This window comes from Rana temporaria, chromosome 2, assembly GCF_905171775.1.
Source record: "Rana temporaria chromosome 2, aRanTem1.1, whole genome shotgun sequence".
Taxonomy (NCBI): Eukaryota; Metazoa; Chordata; class Amphibia; order Anura; family Ranidae; genus Rana; species Rana temporaria.
The window spans coordinates 82,787,537-82,808,394 of NC_053490.1; the positions used below are offsets into that span (position 1 = coordinate 82,787,537).

A 20,858-nucleotide genomic window follows, 5' to 3' on the forward strand; every position below is an offset into this window, starting at 1 on the left:
ATATCACATTCTTTATGTCTATCAGGTCTCTGGCTCTGTTGTGAACCCTGAAGTACGCTTCCCTACCTTTTCTACAGAGTCAGATTGCTGAATTGCCCTTTTATGGGCTTAAGTGGCAATTCTGCTCTAACCTTCTCAAGAACTTAACCTTCGTATCAGTCGGCTTCATTCACCAACTTTGTATTGGGAAAGGTCCCCATCCCCCTGTTACCAGCGTACCCTTTAGGTAATCGCTTATCCTCTCCATTTGCAGTCTATAGAGGTGTCTGCGTTTGCCTGCCTTGCCAACTCTTATCTGGGGCTGATAAGACCGTTTCACCTAGTAGGCTAATAGGGAAACTCATTCTGGGGTTTGTTCTTCATTATCCTGTACATTTCTGTATGGTACTGCTTTCAGTATATCACTTTGTACCCTGTAACATCGGTTGTATATCCTCCTTACTCCATAGTACTTGTACACTTCTTGCTGAATATGGCCCTTCCTTGTCACCTGCTGGTGCTCCAGCAGACCAAGCAGAGCCCTCCCTTTCTGTTTTTTTTGTGGCTAACCTTTTCATGGATTTCTTATAAAAATTGATCTTCCGGTCCTCTATTACGTCCGGCAGCAGTAGTTTTGATTTGGCTTTCTTCTCTTCTTCTGCTATTTGTGGATTGGTTAGCCTTTCTTCCCTGCAGCACGTATTGCCTTTTCTTTGTGGCATGACCCCTCTTCTCTTTGTTTCCTTGCAGGGAGGTCCCCCCTGGTGCTTCCCCCTCCTTTTCTGCCAGGCTGGGTTGTTATTTGGCCTTTTTTTTTATAGGCAGGGCCGATGCAAGGATTTTTGCCAACTAAGGCGAAGGTGCATTTTTAAGGCCCACCCCCGACGCGCGCGCCCACACAAACAAACACACCATACATTATATCTGTGCTCCACTAAGCTTTAATGGTTATGATGCTTAAAGTGATCGTTTAACTTATTTATCTTCTACAGAGAAAGATAGCATAGATGGCGTTATTCTGCATTGTGCCGTATAATGTATTATTGCTGGGATTGGTAGTCCTCTGTAACTGCTGGTATTCTGCATTGCGTTGTATATAATGTACTATTGCTGGGGTTTGTAGTCCTCTATAGCTGTGGTATTCTACATTGCGCTGTATAATGATTATACTGCGCAATGCAGATTACCACTGACCAGGTATAGAGGAACTACAAATCCCAGCAATAATACATTATACAGCGCAATGTAAAAATTCACCCCATTGAGGGCATAGACAGCAAAAAAAATTAAGTAAAGCACAAAATGATAATTTGTGAAATTTTCCAAAGCTTCTTTTAGGACTTCTCCTTAGAGATCATATCTCCTCCCACCAGAGATGGGAAACACTTCACCACCAAAGTTTAAATAAAACGCTGTGCAAACTACTGACTTTTAATAATGACACTTACCTGTCCAGGGAGCCTGCGATTTTGGCCCCCCGAGGCCGATTCGCCCATCGGTTCGGGTGCAGGCTTAAGAACCACCTTGTAAAAGTGAGTGGAACTTTACTTTAAGGATTAATCTTCGGCTGTGTGTAATGACCGAACTTCCTCGATAAAAAATGAGCTCTGTTCTACATTTCAATCTTTTCGCACCATGCCGTCACACAAGTTTCTGCCATGTTAGAATCTTTGCCCACCCCACAGCCTTCTGCCATCTTTGGTGCAGAGCCTGGGGGATCTTTTTTCCAGGAAGGAAAAAAGGAAAGTATTTCAGCTTTTAAATACAAATTATTTCTGAAAGGAGAGGATGGTCTTCTTAACCACTTAAGACCCGGACCAATATGCAGGTTAAGGACCTTGCCCCTTTTTGCGATTCGGCACTTTGTCGTTTTAATAGACAATTGCATGGTCGTGCGACGTGGCTCCAAAACAAAATTGGCATCCTTTTTTCCCACAAATAGAGCTTTCTTTTGGTGGTATTTGATCACCTCTGCGGTTTTTATTTTTTGCGCTATAAACAAAAATAGAGCGACAATTTTGAAAAAAAATCAATATTTTTTACTTTTTGCTATAATAAATATCCCTAAAAAATATATAAAAAAAATAGTTTTCCTCAGTTTAGGCCGATACGTATTCTTCTACCTATTTTTGGTAAAAAAAAATCGCAATAAGCGTTTAACGTTTGGTTTGCGCAAAATTTATAGCGTTTACAAAATAGGGGATAGTTTTATGTCATTTTTATTAATAATTTTTTTTTTTACTACTAATGGCGGCGATGAGCGTTTTTATTTTTTTGTGACTCCGACATTATGGCGGACACATCGGACAATTTTGACACATTTTCACAGCAAAAAGTGCTATAAAAATGCATTGATTACTGTGAAAATTACAATTGCAGTTTAGGAGTTAACCACTAGTGGTTAAGTGTGACCTCATATGTGTTTCTGACTGTAGGGGGACGGGGCTGGACGTGTGACATCATTGATCGTCTTTCCCTATATCAGTGAACAGACAATCAATGACACTGCCACTGTGAAGATCGGGGAAGGTGTGTTTACACACACTTCTCCCTGTTCTTCAGCTCCTGTGACCGATCGCGGGACACCAGCGGCGATCGGGTCCCGCGGCCACGGAGCTTTGGACCGGGTCGCGTGCGCGCGCAACCCACACCTGGGCTCTTAAAGGCGACGTACTTGTACATGCCTGTACCTAGCTGTGCCATTCTGCCGACGTATATCGGCGTTAGGCGGTCCTTAAGTGGTTAAGCAGTTCATGCTATGCTAAGCACTGAGGAAGAGCTGGGTTCACACTGCTGCAAATTCTTTTGCGAATTTGAGCCATTGCGATTGCTCAAATTCGCAAGTCATTAAAATAACATTGTTTTCCGTTAGTGCCGTTCACATCAGTGCGGTGCAAATCTAAGCTGCGGGGAAAAAGGGTCCTGTGCGAGTTTGATCCGTGTGCGATGCAAATTCAGCTCTATAGACTGGCATTCCCTGAAATCGCGGCCGTGAAATGTGGCAAAATCACGGTAAAATCTTGCGATTTTGAATTGGCAGCAGTGTGAACCTAGCCTGAAACCATATGTACTTGGTTCTTGATAAGCCTAAGGGGCGGGTATTTCCCGTTCACACTCTGATTTCCGACCTTGTGAAGAAAGAATGGCACGACCTGGAAAGAATACTTTTATTCTCAAAAGCTTGTAAGAGGAGATTCCCTTGTAGGACATTCCATTGTGAGAAATACCCATAAGCCATATGGAAAAAAATGCCTAAGCTAGACATGGCTTTTTCCTAGGTCTCAGAAGTACAGATTTAGCTTTTGAGGACATGGGCAATCTAAAGGAGCCAATTGGACAAAAGAATATATCTGCTACTTAAAATGGTTGTAAAGCCAGAAGGTTTTTTTTATCTTAATGCATGCTATGCATTAAGATAAAAAGCTGTCCTCCCTTATACTTACCTGAACCCCATCTCTATCCTGCGATGTCCACGAGTGCCTCAGCTGTCAAACCCCCCCCCCCCCCTGCAACTCGGCTCAGGCCTTCATAGCACGCTGCTTACTGTGGGGGCACTCAACATGAGGGAGAGGAAAGGAGCTCCAGTCAGGGACCCAAGAGGAGGAGGACCCAGTCTGCCCTGTGCAAAACCACTGCACAGAGCAGGTAAGTATAACAGGTTAGTTATTTTAATGGGGGAGAAAAACAAGACTTTACTATCACTTCTGTCAGTCTACTATGGCATCTACTTGTGTTACTAGGAATCTTGAAAACTGGCTTAACCAGTTAAAAGGACATATTATGGCAGTTACTTCCAAAGAGGAGGTTTTAGAATCTTTCTCGACTTTGTCTAAGGCTAATGGTTACATTCCAGGTGCCCCAGCGGAATCCATACAAATTTTGGCCAGATCAGCGGCACTTATAAACTCTGCCAGGAGAGCTTTATGGCGGAAAACATGTTCGGGAGACACTGCTTCTAAAAAAAAAAAGCTGTGTAGTATACCACTTTCTAATGACCTTCTTTATGGCCAAGACTTAGAATCAATTCTGGATGATACGGCGGACAAAAATACAAAAAATAATAAAAAGAAGAAAACGCAGTCATCTAGACAATTTTTTTTATGTTAAAAAAAAAGGATCAATGAGTCCCTTTTCATCCTCCTGCACAGTTCGAGAATTCCCAATGACTGCAGGGGTTTCTTCCGCAATTGGGAGACCCTTTGGATATGGTCTCCCAAAGCTATGTCCGATAATTTGCAGGTGTCCCCTGCCCCCCCAAAGAAGATATTTAGTAACAAATATTCTGAAGAATACGATCAAATCTCTGACCATGAAGTCCCTAATCCAGAACTAATTTTGCAGAGAGTTATGCCGGTACTGCCAGAAGAACAACAGCAGGGGTTCTCTACTCCCTAGTGGGAAAAAAAATATTCAGGAAATTTTCTCTTTGAGACCACTGAACAAATTGGTCCAATAATGAAAGGTTCAGATGGACTCTTTTCAGTCAAAAATCCCCTGTTGCAAGATTGGTTTGCTGCCAGGGTATCGATAGATTTAGGGGATGCCTATTTTCATTAACCCACAATCTCATAAGTTCCTGAGGCTAGCATTGAGATTGGAAGATTGGGAGATCAGGTTCTGCATCAGTTCAGGACTCTACAGTTTGGCCTTTCATCCGCCCGACAGTGTTCACAAAGGTAATGGCAGAAGCAGTGGACCCTCTTTGACTGAAGGGGATAGCAGTGATTCCTTATCTTGATCATCTCCTTTTTTTTGCAGCCTCATAGGAGAAGTTGTGCCATGATTTAGTTGTGGCTTGCAAACGTTTGGAAATTATTTTATTTTCAAATATCCAAAAGATAAATGTATTTCCTGCTCATTTGATCAATCTCATGGAACAGAAAACATTTCTTCCAAGAGACAAGAGGGAGACATTGCAGGCAAAATTCCGAAGCAGCAAAATCCCCAAATTGGAGAGCGTTAAAAGCTTTTGCAATGGCCTTTACAGTCGCACGTTCAGGTCTTCTTGGACAATGCTGCAGCGTGACCTAAATCAACAGACAAGGAGGCACAAAGAGCAGAGCATTACAAACTTTGGCAGAGGAGATTCTTGTTTGGGCAGAATGCCTCTTGGTATCCTTATCGGCAGACTGTCTCAAGGGTACTTTGAATTTGGTGGCCGACTTCCGGGGTAGGCACTGGCTATGGGAAGCAGAGTGGACTTTAAATCTGGAATTTTTTTCTGTAATTACGACGAGATAGGGATGTCCTCAAGTAGACCTCTGCAAATCAAGAGAATGCAAAGGCCCCTCTGTTTTATTTCCTGTACAGAGAAGACCGTTCCCTGGTAATGGATGCTCTAGAGCATCCCTTGGAGTTCCAACTTTATGCATTCCCCCTTTTCAACTGATCTTACAGATTCTAAGGAAGATTCAGAGGGAAAGAAGTTCAGTCACCTCAATAGCACACTTCTGTTCCAAGAGTGCATGGATCTCCATGCTTCTTTATCTGGCAGCCAAGCCTTAACCTTTTTCAGTCAGACAAGACTTTCTGCTTCAAGGGCCTTTATGTTACCCAGAGGTAACTAATCTAAGCCCCACAACCTGTTTTCTGCGGAGCAGCTTTTAAAAAAGTTCTTGGAGCACCTAGTCTCTATTCTGGAAAATCGTAAGAAAGTGACTACAGTAATTTATAATAAAGTGTAGAGAGTATAAAGCTTGTGGTGTGTTTTCTTCTAATGGTCTGCCAGAAGACCTCTCCTCTATTCTAAAATATTTACAAGGGAGTGCAAACAGAGGCTCTAGCAGTTAGCACCATCAAGGTGCCTGTAGTTGCTTTAGGTGTATTTTTCGAAAGCTCCATTTTTATCTGAACCTTTGGTTGTAAAATTTATTTTTTAAGGTTCTAGTTCAGTCTAGACTTGCGCCGATTAGAGACTTTCCAAAATGTGATCTGTCAATAGTACTGCAAGCTCTATTTAAAGAACCCTTTGAACCGTTGGATGCAGCATCTCTGAAGTTCATTACTTTAAAGAGGGTTCTTCTGATAGCAGTTACTTTTGCATGCAGTATCAGCGAACGCCATGCTCTATTTACTAGGAAGCTTTTTTGACAGTTTTCCTGGATAGGATTATTTTAAAAATAGATCTGGGATTTCTTCCAAAAGTTGTTTGTTTATCGCCGTTCCGAGGACATTGTCCTTCTGACCTTTTGCCCAAATCTGTTGGGGGAGAATAAAATAAATTTCTATTATTTTGTATGTAAGAAGTGTAGTGTTACATTACCTGGAGGTAACCAAGGAATTTAGGAGCTCAGACTCTCTTTATGTTCTGTATGCTAATGCAAAAAAGGGCCAAAAAGCCTTTAAAAGGGTCAATGGCTAGATTGCTAAGGATTGGCTATGTCAAGAAGCTTTTGTTTGTATGGATTTGGTCCCACCTTTGGGGAGTCCTGCTCAATGCACTAGAGCTCTGGCGACTACATGGGCGGAAAGGTCTAGTGCCACCCCAGAACAAATGTGCAAAGCGGCAACGTGGTCAAGCTTATCCACTTTTGTTTGCCACCACAGATTGGACCTATTGTCAGCAAGGGATCGGGCCTTTGGTAGAAAGAACTTGCAAGCTTTGGTCCCTTCCTAAGATTGGTAAGTTCTCGTTCATCCTCTCAGGTGCTGTGCTGAAAGATGTTTTGGGAAATTCAAGATACAGTAGATTTACATGTAACTTGTTTTCCTGTAGTCTTTCAGGACAGCAACTGTTGCCCATAAACTGCTATATTATACTCTCTTGTGCTTGTGTGTTTCAGTTTGGTTGGAGATACTCTACTACAACTAAGGATGTGTGGGGAGAAGTCTCCTTTTTGGAGGTGAAGTGTTTCCTGTTCCTAGAGGGAGGAACTATGATTTCTCAGTTGCTGTCCCGAAAGACTACTGGAAATATAGTTGCCAATAAGTCTAACTTGAATTTTTTGCTGATAAATGTTCAAAATGCTTGCAGACGAAGCTGTCAGAACACAATTGCCCAGCAGGTGGATTCTCCCAGCTGTGCTGTATAACGTGGATATAGGAATCTGTTACTGGTAGAACATTCTAATCTTGTATGTCCAGCATTATGCCGCATACACACCATCACTTTATGTGATGAAAAAAAACGACACTTTCTGTGAAGTAAAAAATGACGTTTTTGAAACTTCAATTTTCAAAGACGAAGTTGCCTACACACCATCGTTTTCTCACAATGTTCTTGCAAAGTGAGGTTACGTTCCACCACGTTTTACCATTGAAGCTCGCTTCATAAGTAGCTTCTGGGCATGCGCGGATGAAAAAACGTCTTAGAAAACGACGTTTTTTGCTACACACGGTCAATTTCTGTGAAGTAAAAAGTGCACTTTTGAAAAACGACACATAAAATTGAAGCATGCTTCAATTTTTTTTGGTCGTTTTTTACAAGACATAAAACGACATTTTCCCCCACACACAGTCAATTAAAGTGACGTTTTTAAAAACGTCATTTTTTTTCATCACATAAAGTGATGGTGTGTATGCAGCATTAGAGTATGATGCCCCGTACACACGATTGGAAATTCTGACAACAAAAGACGATGTGAGCTTTTGAATGGAAATTCTGACCGTGTGTATGCTCCAACGGACTTTTACTGTCAGAATTTCCGCCAACAAAAGATTAAGAGCTGGTTCTCAAATTTTCAGATGGAAAAAAATCCTATCTGAAAATCAGATCGCCTGTAGCAATTCCGACGCGCAAAATTTTAGACGCATGCTCGGGAAGCATTGAACTTTATTTTCTCGGCTCGTTGTAGTGTTGTACGTCACCGTGTTCTTGTCGGTCGAAAGTTCAGAGAACTTTTGTGTGACCATGTGTATGCAAGGCAAACCTGAGCAAAATTCCATCGGAAAAAACATCCAAGGTTTTTTCGACGGAAAATCTGATCGTGTGTACGTGGCATAACAGACGTTGTAGTCTGCAGAATTTATAGCCTACATTTTCTAATTATCAGGAACATCAGGAGGGGACTGAATACATCTATAGCTGAACCAGAAAAAAAATCATAAAAGCAGCAGATATACCAGAGAAACTGCTGTAAGTGAAACTATGCTCCTATGGGCTCAGCTAAACAAAGAAAACATTAGTAATTGCGGTTTAAGGGCAGTGAATACAGTTGTATATGTAACCCATTTCCTCTGCAAAGCGCTAGTTATTTTATGTTCAACCTTCAAGGTTCAGTCTCCAGTCACTACGTACACAGATACCATCTGAAAGATTGCCTTAGTCATTCTGCTTTATAAATATATACCTCCTTGAACTACCAGAGCAGTCTTGTGAGTTTCTGTGACGTGATGACAGAATTTCAAAATCCTTAAAAGCATTGATGGGAAGTTTGTTTGCCAGTGAAATCATGCTGCATATTTTTGTTATACTAGTTTGTTCTTGTTTACTTTGCTAACATCATCTTTTTTAATACACTAGGTGTTGGAGGTGCCCTGGAAAATGATGACCCATCGAAAATGGTGATGGTTCTGGCTGCTACCAATTTCCCATGGGACATTGATGAGGCTTTACGAAGGAGATTAGAGAAAAGGATATACATAGCCTTACCTACAGGTGAGAATGGAGAAAGCAGTAAATCAGTTTTAATCACTTCTGCTATATCATCTGTATCCGTATTGGGTTATCCAAGGTACCGAAATACCAATGATGGTTCAGGTTAGATCAAGACTTAAAGCCCGACTCCCGCCAAAACATTTTTTGTTCCTGAATGAGTGGATACATTTTAGAACCTCTTAAGTTATTATTATTTTGTGCATCCACATTGGTAGATTCTCTTGCTTCTTGTCCTGGTGGCACTTTGTCTCATACTGATACATATGGTATCACTTGGGACAGGAAATGCAGGCACATCTACCCAACTGGAATACAGTCAGCAATGCAATGCTGATGGGGGGCTTAAAGTGTTAAAAAATAAAAATAAAAAGCAAACCTTTATTATACTGCAGCTTTATTATACTGCAGCTGAATTGGTTTTCTTTTTTAAGCTTTCTTTCCTTTTTTTTTACCTGGTGATCTGACTAGACAAACCATTTACCACTTACAGAGGTCTTACAATGTTCAGCTTTTATTTATTGATGTAAAACCTTTATCCCAAACTTACTGTACCTGCTTCAAAAGTGTTAGCTGGAGTTTAGCTACAATTTGTTAATGCGTCTAAATCTGCTAGTACATCTAACACCCCCCCTCCAAGATTAATAATGCTGCTGTCCAAAACTGTCTCTGTTGTGCTTCCATCCAAAGTGTAGGCACTCTAATACAGGAGGTTTGTTTGTGGCCAGATAACCAGGAGAAAACAGGGGGGGAAAAGCCTAAAAAACAAAACAAATGCAGCCACCACATCTAAGGATTAGAAAGCTGCAATATATTAAATGTTTGACTTTGGGTTTACTACTGCTTTACAGACTCTGAGGATTGCTATTTGCTCTTCTTTCTGGCACCAAGTACCATCTAGAGATGACTTAGAAAGTTTGTTTAAAAAAAGGCAACATTTGGGTGGAAGGACCTGTTGGTAGACTACATCTGTGCCCATGTTTCATTGCTAAAAAGGGAACCTAAATTTGCATGCAATTTTGTAACATATGGTTTGGGTGACTTGGTAAGTAGATTTCAGGAGTAGAAAGTAAAGTAGGGAATTTGGGCCTGGACTGTGGGTATTGTCCCAATATTTGAGCTTAAATTGTGTATAAATGTCCTTCGGTTGCTGTTATTTAACTGTGCATAGGATGAAATTTCTATTCTGAATGTATAGGAAGAGTTTCGACAAGAGGAAGCTTGTATTTTTCCTGGAATAATTGGAAGGGTTTTATGGCATCCACAGAGTAGAATTTATGTAGTAATGTAATATTAAAGTGAATCTATTACCTGAAAGATTCAGGAGAATTAATGCCCAGAGCAAAAGGGGGGTTATGTTGATAAGAGGTTGCTGGAGTATTTATTGGAGTCCCAAACTCTTTTGGAATGGGCTGTTCAGTAAAACCTTGGAGTGAGAGCATAATTCCTTCCAGAAACTTGCTTGTATATCAAAGCAAATTTCCCCAAAAGAAATAATGGAAACTCGTATGATTCATTCCACAACCATTTATTCATAAGTCCTTCCATTTATAGTCCAAATAAAAAGATTATAGCAATGTGATAAGTTGTGTAACCGTAAAATGTCCATCCACAAATGGAAGCCTCCACATGGGGATTAGAAGCAAAATCCAGCAGGAGCTAAAGAGTATAAAATAGAAGAGAGGATTATAGCAAATGTAGCAATATGTTGCTAAATGTTGTACCGCCATTAAATGTAACCATATTGATACATCTAAATGCATCTCTCTGCTCTTTTATACCCGGTTGTGACATGACGCTACTTGTATATCAAGACATCACTTGTATATCAAGTCAAAATTAATTTAAATATTTTGCTTGTCTTGCAAAACGCTCTTAAACCAAGTTACTCTCAAACCAAGGTTTTACTGTATTAGGATTTGTTTTCAGGGAAGCCATAAAACATTTATTCTAAGAGATTCAATTTCCATTGCCTTGATACTCATCTAAAAGGGGGTTTCTTTCACTTGAATTTTATTAGAAACAATAAGAAACAGACACTAGCAAGTGCAAAAAGAATGTACGATAACGGGTACAGATTCAAAAGGAGTTTCTCTCTGCAAATATTGAACTAATATTAAGCAAGGATGTAATGATAAAGAAAATAACCAAGCAACATTAAATATCAGAGCCATGCTTGAGATTTCAATACAACTTCCTTCAGCTGGGAACCACAGAACTGAAGACAATCTAAAAGTGGGATTCAATTGTGATATGGCACTTTGTTAGTTGGCTGATTTGTGCCACTTAGTCTTTGAAGGAGTAAGATGCGAGTAGATGATCCAAGTCTCCCCTGGTTCCATATAAATCATCTAACTTGGGCTTGTAGAATTCTAAGAATGTGTGAGGGAACCTATATTGGGAGCATTCAGAAAAGGTAAAAGTGATTGTAAAGTAACATTTTTCCCCCCCTAAAATAAACAAGTTATACTAACCTTCTCTGTGCAGTGGTATTGCACAGAGCAGTCCCAAACTTCCCCTTCTGAGGTCCCCTGCTGGTGCTCTAGACTCCTCTTCTTTTATTGTGTGTGCCACTATAGGAAGCTGCTTCCTGTTGTGGTACATGTGCAGGCTTGCTCCTAAACTGGTCTCTGTGTGTCCATTGGCACACATAGCATATCTCGGCCCCACCCCTCGCTCCCTCATCACTGGATTTGTCTGACAGCAGCAGAGGCCAATGGCTCCTGCTGCTTTCAGCCAAGCCTGTGAGAGAGATGGGGCACATGGGGCACAATCAGGGTACATGGGGTAAAGGTCAGCGTTTACTTGTTGTCTTTTTTCTTCACATGCAGAGTAGCGCAGGAAGCGTCTATGTCATAAGTTCACTTCTCTGTCTCACGCTGCGGCTGCTCCCCGCCCCCCGGTGGCCCCCCCCCTCTCTTCTCGTCCATCCCAGGTGATATCACAAGCAAATGGGGATGGACGAGAAGAGAGGGGGGGCGGGGAGCAGCCGCAGTGTGAGACAGAGAAGTGAACTTATGACAGAGACGCTTCCTGCGCTACTCTGCATGTGAAGGAAATCTACTCCCCCCACTTCCGCGGCACCCTCCACCCTGCCTGCAGGCCATTTATAACCGGTCCGCGGGCCGGTACTTTGAGACCACTGATTTAAGTCGACTAAGATAAAACTAAAACAATTCAGATGACTAAAATACGACTAGAACTAAAATGGCATTTTAGTCAAAAGACTATGGCCCAGATTCTCGTAGATGGGCGTAAAACTGCGGCGGCGTAACGTATGTCATTTACGTTACGCCGCCGCAAGTTTTACAGGCAAGTGCTTTATTCACAAAGAACTTGCCTGTAAAGTTGCAGCGGCGTAGCGTAAATCGCCCAGCGCAAGGCCGCCTAATTCAAATCGAGCCGGGTAGGGGGCGTAGAGCATTTAAATTAGGCGCGTTCCCGCGCCAAACGTACTGCGCATGCACCGTCCCTAAAATTTCCCGACGTGCATTGCGCTAAATGACGTCGCAAGGTTTCGACGTGAACGTAAATGCCGTCCAGGCCCATTCACGGACGACTTACGCAAACGACGTAAAATTTTCAAATTGCGACGCGGGAACGACGGCCATACTTAACATTGGATACGCCACCTAGGGGGCATGTTTATCTTTACGCCGCGTATCTCTTACGGAAACAGCGTATCTTTACTGCGACGGGCAAGCGTACGTTTGTGAATCGGCGTAACGACTCATTTGCATATTCTACGCCGACCTCAATGGAAGCGCCACCTAGCGGCCAGCGTATATATTGCACCCTAAGATACGACGGCGCAGGCCGTTGTATCTTAGGCATGTTTAAGTGTATCTCAGTTTGAGCATACACTTAAACATACGACGGGCTTAGATTCGGAGTTACGTCGGCGTATCTACTGATACGCCGGCGTAACTCTTTGTGAATCTGGGCCTATGACTAAAACTAAATCGAAATTTAATGTAAAAATTAACACTGATTATATATCATAATGGCTCAGTATGTCTGTATTGCATATTCAAACCTTAAAGCGGTTCTCCACCCTAAAGTGAAGTCCCGCTGATCGGAACCCTCCCCCCTCCGGTGTCACATTTGACACCTTTCAGGGGGGAGGGGGTGCAGATACCTGTCTAAAGACAGGTATTTGCACCCACTTGCGGCCCGGCATTCACGGGCAAAAGACGGGAATTTTGTCACATCCCGTCTGCCCCCCCCCCCCCCCCCCCGTTGTGTGCTGGGAACACTCGGCTCCCAGCACACAGCGGGAGCCAGTAGGCGGGCGCAGCGCGACTCGCGCATGCGCCTTAGGGAACCGGGCAGTGAAGCCGGAGCGCTTCACTTCCTGGTTCCCTCAGCGTGGATGGAGGGGGGAGCAGCAGGGTGACGAGCGATCGCTCGTCCTCTGCTGCGGACGCCGCTGGACTCCAGGACAGGTAAGTGTCCTAATATTAAAAGTCAGCAGCTGCAGTATTTGTAGCTGCTGGCTTTTAATATTTTTTTTTGAGCGAACATCCACTTTAATACTATGTTTATACAGTCGGATCCATAAATATTGGGAAATCGACACAATTCAATTTTTTTTGGCTTTATACACCACCACAATGGATTAGAGATGAAACAAACAAGATGTGCTTTAACTGCAGACTTTCAGCTTTAATATGAGGGTATTTATATCCAAATCAGGTGAACGGTGTAGGAATTACAACAGTTTGTATATGTGCCTCACACTTTTTAAGGGACCAAAAGTAATGGGACAATTGGCTGCTCAGCTGTTCCATTACCAGTTGTGTGTTATTCCCTCATTATCCAATTTACAAGGAGTAGATAAAAGGTCCAGAGTTCATTTCAAGTGTGCTATTTGCATTTGGAATCTGTTGCTGTCAACTCTCAATATGAGATCAAACGAGCTGTCACTATCAGTGAAGCAAGCCATCATTAGGCTGAAAAAACAAAACAAACAAACCCATCAGAGAGATAGAAAAAACATTAGGTGTGGCCAAATCAACTGTTTGGAACATCCTTAACTACTTGCCGACCGCCCACCGTCGTTATACGACCTCACTTTAAAGATGAATATCTCGGTAACGGCAGCAGCTGCTGCCACAATCGAGATATTCATCTCTTCTGTGGGCGGCCGTGTAAACGGATTCGCCGCGAGATCGCCGTTATCGGTGGCAGGAGAGGGCCCCCCCCCCTCCCGCCACTCTCCCGCGCCCTCCGCCGCTTACCGTAGCCGTCGGTAGCGGCGGAGGGGATCGCGACCGTTCGGCTGCTGAGCGGGGACGAGACTGAAGGAAAAATTTCCTTCGCCCCTCCCCATAGCTCTGCTGGGCGGAAGTGACGTCAAAACGTCAATCCCGCCCAGCCTCTTAAAGAAACATTTTTTTTTTGTTGTCATTTGAAAAAATGACATTTCCAAATTTTTTCTTTTTTTTTTGCATTTAAGCCTAAATATGAGATCTGAGGTCTTTTTGACCCCAGATCTCATATTTAAGAGGACTTGTCATGCTTTTTTCTATTACAAGGGATGTTTACATTCCTTGTAATAGGAATAAAAGTGATAATTTTTTTTTTTTTTTCAGTGTTAAAAATTGTAAAATAAATAAAAATAAATGCGAAAACCAAAAAACATTTTTTTTAAAGCGCCCCGTCCCGACGAGCTCGCGCGTAGAAGCGAACGTATACGCGAGTAGCGCCCGCATATGAAAACGGTGTTCAAACCACACAAGTGAGGTATCGCCGCGATCGTTAGAGCGAGAGCAATAATTTTAGCCTTAGGCCTACTCTGTAACTCAAAAAATGCAACCTGTAGAATTTTTTAAACGTCGCCTATCAAGATTTTTAAGGGTAAAAGTTTGACGCCATGTCACGAGCGGGCGCAATTTTTAAGCGTGACATGTTGGGTATCATTTTACTCGGCGTAACATTATCTTTCACAATATATAAAAACATTGGGCCAAATTTATTGTTGTCTTATTTTTTAATATAAAAAAGTGAATTTTTTCCCAAAAAAGTGCGCTTGTAAGACCGCTGCGCAAATACGGTGTGACAAAAAGTATTGCAATGACTGCCATTTTATTCTCTAGGGTGTTAGAAAAAAATATATATAATGTTTGGGGGTTTTAAGTAATTTTCTAGCAAAAAAAAATGGTTTTGTCTCGTAAACACCGACTCTGAAAAACAGGCCCGGGGCTAAAGTGGTTAAAAAGAAAGAACGCACCGGTGAGCTCAGAAACACCAAAAGACCCGGAAGACCACGGAAAACAACTGTGGTGGATGACCAAAGAATTATTTCCCTGGTGAAGAAAACGCCCTTCACAACAGTTGGCCAGATGAAGAACACTCTCAAGGTGGTAGGTGTATGTGTGTCAAAGTCAACAATCAAGAGAAGACTTCACCAGAGTGAATACAGAGGGTTCACCACAAGATGTAAACTATTGGTGAGCCTCAAAAACAGGAAGGCCAGATTGGAGTTTGCCAAACATCTAAAAAAGCCTTCACAGTTCTGGAACAACATCCTATGGACAGATGAGACCAATATCAACGTGTACCAGAGTGATGGGAAGAGAAGAGGATGGAGAAGGAAAAGTACTGCTCATGTTCCAAAGCATACCACCTCATCAGTGAAGCATGGTGGTGGTAGTATCATGGCATGGGCATGTATGGCTGCCAATGGAACTGGTTCTCTTGTATTTATTAATGATGTGACTGCTGACAAAAGTAGCAGGATGAATTCTGAAGTGTTTCTGAAGTGTTTTAGGCAATATTATCTTCTCATATTCAGCCAAATGCTTCAGAACTTCTTGGACGGCACTTCACAGTGCAAATAGAAAATGACCCAAAGAATACTGCGAAATCAACCAAAGAGTTTTTTAAGGGAATTAAGTGGAATGTTATGCAATGGCCAAGTCAATCACCTGATCTGAATCCAATTGAGCATGCATTTCACTTGCTGAAGACAAAACTAAAGGGAAAATGCCCCAAGAACAAGCAGGAACTGAAGACAGTTGCAGTAGAGGCCTGGCAGAGCATCACCAGGGATGAAACCCAGCATCTGGTGATGTCTATCGGTTCCAGACTTCAGGCTGTTATTGACTGCAAAGGATTTGCAACCAAGTCTTAAAAAGTGAAAGTTTGATTTATGATTGTTAATCTGTCCCATTACTTTTGGTCCCTTAAAAAGTGGGAGGCACATATACAAACTGTTGTAAGAAAAAGAAGCAAGTATGCCCAAAACAGGAATTGTGGGATTTTTGAGGCAAACCAAATAAAGAATCTGATCAGTATAATATAAAATGTATATAATTTAATGACAATGAAACAAAGTATATATAAAGGTAAAACGTGGTGTAGGAGACACCAACAATGAATTTTAACAGAACAATGTGCAATAATACAGTGATGAGCCGATGATAATGGTCATTGGTCTACCCGACGCGTTTCGGGACATATGAATAGTCCCTTCATCAGGGAAATGTCTGGAGGGTACGACCATAGCAAATTCTACAAAAACAAAAGAAACATACATAATAGAAACCATATATACACATAACAGAGAAATTTACATGTACATCTACATTACAACAAAGCAGGTGCAAATGATAAATAAAAATTGATCTACAAATAAAAAGAATCAAAATTAAAACCATGAACAGAGGCAGCAAAAAGGAGCATCGTTGAGGGCGAGACTGTGGATGGCAACCTACCGACTCATAGTGAATGAAAATTAAATCGATCATGCGTGTCTCCAAATGCTGCAATAACAGCATGTGATGTGGCAATAAGACGCCTTGTATCACCTCACACATGGAATGGCTAAAGAAGCTTTTTAGGGAGATATGACTCCCAGACATATAGTCATGCCCCAACAAATGACAAATGCATGGGATCTAAGAAAAAAGAAGAAAGGAATATATATATCTATATAATCTTTGCTTAAAGTAACATACAGAAATAGTGGGTGGAGATTGTTAAATCCCCCCATATTAGATGGTCAATTTGTATAGATAGCCCAACATAGTTGGGTGCAATATAAGGCATTAGTGCAGGGAATATGCAGAGGCTGCAAGGCAAAGTCATAGCGGCATGTATATAGAGAACCTTGCACGAATCAAAATGCCCAATATAAAATAAATGAAACAGTCTATAACAAATGTAAATTATTTATATATTATTTAAATTTAAATGGTCCCTAAGAGTTGAGCCAACAATGGTTGTTTTAAAAATAAAATAAATAAAATATTCCCAGCCCAGCGTCATAGAGCAACAGGCAGAAAGGCACAAAACTTACTTGCAGCCAGTGCGAGTAGGTGTGGTAGGCGTCTAGTCACGTGCGCTGGTAGATGTACAAAGACAGCTGGTAAGGATAATCCACCAGCTGTCTTATAAGGTGGAGAGCAGGGACACCACTCAATGACGTATGGGGCCAGCTGGTACATCACAAGGATGCCGGGAATACGATGACAGGGAGAAGGGGGCATGGTCAGAGACGTGACATGCGTCGTCACATAGGGAGAGGAAGAGCCCAACCAGACAGGCAAGACAGGAGAAGACATGCATAGCCACATCAAATTGTGCCGAAATGGGTAGACCGCGCCCACAATAGGCACAGCATCGCCGTAACCAACGCCTGCAAACAAAGCCAATACCATCAGATGGCAAGGCAGAACGCAAGGCATTGTAACACCACACAGCAGGATCAAAGAGAGGGGGAAAGACCCCGCAGCATGGAGCACAACAATGCACACACAATGCCATACAGGGAGAGACCCAATAGTGTTGTGCGGAAATTAATGTTTAGTAACCCATGGGAATCATATGTTTATTAGTAGTCCCATGATCATTACAGATAGCGACACATGCAGTATCTAAGCAAGGCTGCCCATTTGAATAGCCCTACTCAGAAGCATAATAGACCAATAGAACAAGACCTAAAGGGCCCCCAAAGACAAATAACCCCCCATATCGCACCATACAGGCCCCATAATATTAGTGGGGACACGCATGATCAAAGGTGAGCCAAACAGAAGGAAACCACCCCGGTCCCACCCTCAAGGGATCATAAGGCCACCAACAATGGTCAGGAAATAAGGGAATAGGAGGTAGTGTAGCATTATGCAGCTATATACATGCACAGGTCCCCTGATTACTGGGGTGAGCCGTGCTGTATCATGCAAACAAAAGTGTAATGTCAAAAAAGGAAAATAAGGAATACATTGGGCCAGCAGTGGACAGGGAAGTAGATAGGGCAGTATGTATACCGAGACAGGAGTATAGCTGGAATAAATATGTGAAGAGAGCATCTACAAATCCTTTTCACATACCCCTGATTCAAACCCTTCCAAGGATGGTCTAAAGCTCATCTGCGTATTCAAGCCTGGAAAGCAAGTGGCATTGAGCTCCATTATCCATCTTGTTTCGCGTTGTAATAAGGATTTGTTCCAATCCCCTCCTCTAACCTGGGGATGAATACGATCCAGGATTAGAAAAGAGAAATGGGGACAGCGCCCCCCCCCCCCGTGTTGGGTAAGCACATGTCTTCCCATAGGTAGGTCGGGGTCAGCTTTTTGCATTCTGATAATGTGCCGCCTTGCACGCTTCCTGAATTAAAGTTTCGTTTTGCCAATGTGAAAGCCTTCACATTGGCAAACAAGTAGATATATTACTCCAATTGTTTTAAATTGGCGTAATGCTTGGGTATAAAGCATACGCCATTGGGTAAAATTATATTTTACTTGTATTCATAAAGCGGCAGGTCATGCACCCGCCGCACGCAAATGTCCCCAAATTCTTGCAGGGATCTGATCTAAACACCCACACAAATTCACTTTGAACAAGTTGATTTTTGATCGATCTAGTCCTGCGATACATAATCGCAGGACATGATGGTACATGCAAGCTCAATATTGGATCAATAGTGAGCAGATGCCAATATCTTTTGAGGGTCCTCTTGATTGTCCTATGATGGCCACTGTATCTGGTAATGATCCGAGTGATCTGTTGTTGTTGGATTTTTTCGGGAAGAGGAGAATTTTTCTAGATTGTTCTCTTGCATGGTTGAAGGCCCTCTTGAGGCATCTATGGGAGTATCCTCGATTGAGGAGTCTTCCCCTCAGATTGGATGCCTCAATGATGAAAGACTCTTCAGTCGAACAGTTTCTCCTTAATCTAAGATATTGTGAGTAAGGGATTGATTGAATGAGAGGACTAGGATGAGCACTAGTGGCATACAATACAGTATTGCCATCAGTCTAAAAAGGCTAGTCGAGAGAGTACCATCACTACCCTTGAGAATGGTGATGTCCAAGAATGTGATGGTGTCACGACTAAAGGTCATCGTAAAGAACAGATTAAAGTTGTTTTTGTTAATGGCCAGGAGGAAGGCATTAAGCAACTCCACTGATCCCTCCCAGACGATGAGGATATCATCGATGTACCTATACCAGGCTGTGATATGGCACATCAATGTAGATAAATCCTCATCATCTAGGAAGGAACGTTCCCACTCCCCCAGGTACAGGTTAGCGTAGGACGGGGCACAACAGGTCCCCATCGCTACTCCCTGTACCTGGAGGAAGTGGGAACCATAAAAGGAAAAATATTTGTGGGTTAGAATAAATTCCAAGGAAGCAGTAGTAAATTGCTACATCTTCCAATCATCCCTATGGGATTGTGAGAGTGTGTGCCTCACAGCTGTGATCCCCAAATGATGGGGGGTCGAGCTGTAGAGGGCCTCCACATCCACAGCCACCAAAAGGGTATCCGGGGTGAGTTGCATACCCTCGAGATTTTTTAACAAATGTATTGTATCTTTGATGTATGAGGGAATGTTGAGGACATAAGGTCTGAGTTGGGCATCCACAAATTTACTAAAATTTTCGGTGATGCTCCCAACTCCTGAGATTATTGGTCTGTCCAGCAGAGTTTTTATATCCTTATGTATTTTAGGCAGACTATAAAAAGTGGGAGTACGAGGATGTTTAGTACATATAAACTCCCAAGTCTCTCTACTTATGGCTCCATTAGTAAACCCCTCATCTATCAAAGCATAGAAATCTTTATTGTATTTCTCAATAGTAGCTATTGAAATATTTTTGTACCAAGTATCGTTCTGTAAAATGTTTTCACACATCTCCTGATATTGATGATTTTCCATTATGACAATATTCCCCCCTTTTTCTGCCAACTTAACCGTCAATTCACGATTATCTCTCAGTGATTTTAAAGCAGTTTTCTCTTCTTTTGTTAAATTACCAAGTGATCTGAACTTATTTTTCTTGATCTTTTTTGAGATCCGCACTGACGAGATTTACAAAAGCTGACAGATTTACATTTTCAGACAAGTGGGGGAATTTGTCTGATTTTTTATTGAAAATGGGAGGGTCTGCTGGCAACTCGGTTTTCTTGAGGTCGACCTGTTATTGCAATAGATCACTAATTTCGATACTATGAATTAAATCAGTAGGGTCAGACTCCTCAAGTAAGATAACATGTGTGTCGAGAGCTTTGTCTGACTGTATATCTTCACTAGTTTTAGCATTTTTAGTCTCCACTATAGATTTTTTTGAGTAAAGACTTTTAAAGAAAAAAGGTCTTGTGAATAGCTGGATATCTTTTATGGTCTCAAATGTATTCATGTCAGAATCTGGACAGAAATGTAAGCCTTTTCCGCTTCCGATAGTATATAATCACTCAAATTGATAATATTGAGGGTCTCCCGACTCTCTGTCCCAGACCTAATCTGTTCTATCGATTTTTAATGTCAGTATTTTACGTCCCGTAGTGTCTCGTTAGTTGGAGTATCATGTGAGGAGGGTGTTCCCGTGTGAGAGGGGATTAATGACCCGTCACCTGTAGGCCCTGTCATGCATGAACCTGTAACACCCCGTGTGTTACCTCTCCCTATATTGGGGGTGATTCCAGACAGCGAGGGTGGGGAGTGTTGTTGTATTGATGGTTGTTCCATCGTTCGTTTCTTTGTTGTAGTATCGTCACCAGACCGCGCACGTTTTGTTTTCGTGACTCTTTTCTGAGGTTGTCTTGAACTCTGTGAAAAAGAGGAAGAAGCTGATGATGTGAAAGTAGAGTTAGAACCTCTATCATGATATTGTGTTTTTTGTTATGTGTTTGAAGGATTTGTTCTATTATTTTTTTTGCCATCTGTAGGCCTTACCCTCACGGAAAGCCATCTGGTCCCTCCAAAATTTCTTCTCCTTTGTGGCCAACTTCTCTCTAGTAAAGGTGTCTAGATTGTTTTTGGCTCTTTCCTCCTGTT

At 42.0% G+C, this 20,858-nt stretch overlaps 1 protein-coding gene across 1 annotated transcript in view; it reads left to right on the forward strand.

Annotated features, from left to right (window-relative positions):
• The window catches only part of KATNAL1 (katanin catalytic subunit A1 like 1), a 178,216-nt gene that overhangs the window by 142,829 nt on the left and 14,529 nt on the right, over nucleotides 1-20,858 (forward strand). Inside the window, exon 9 of the mRNA XM_040340465.1 lies at nucleotides 8,441-8,575. Within this exon, the coding sequence (XP_040196399.1) occupies nucleotides 8,441-8,575 (135 nt within the window). The remainder of the gene's footprint in view (nucleotides 1-8,440; nucleotides 8,576-20,858) is intronic.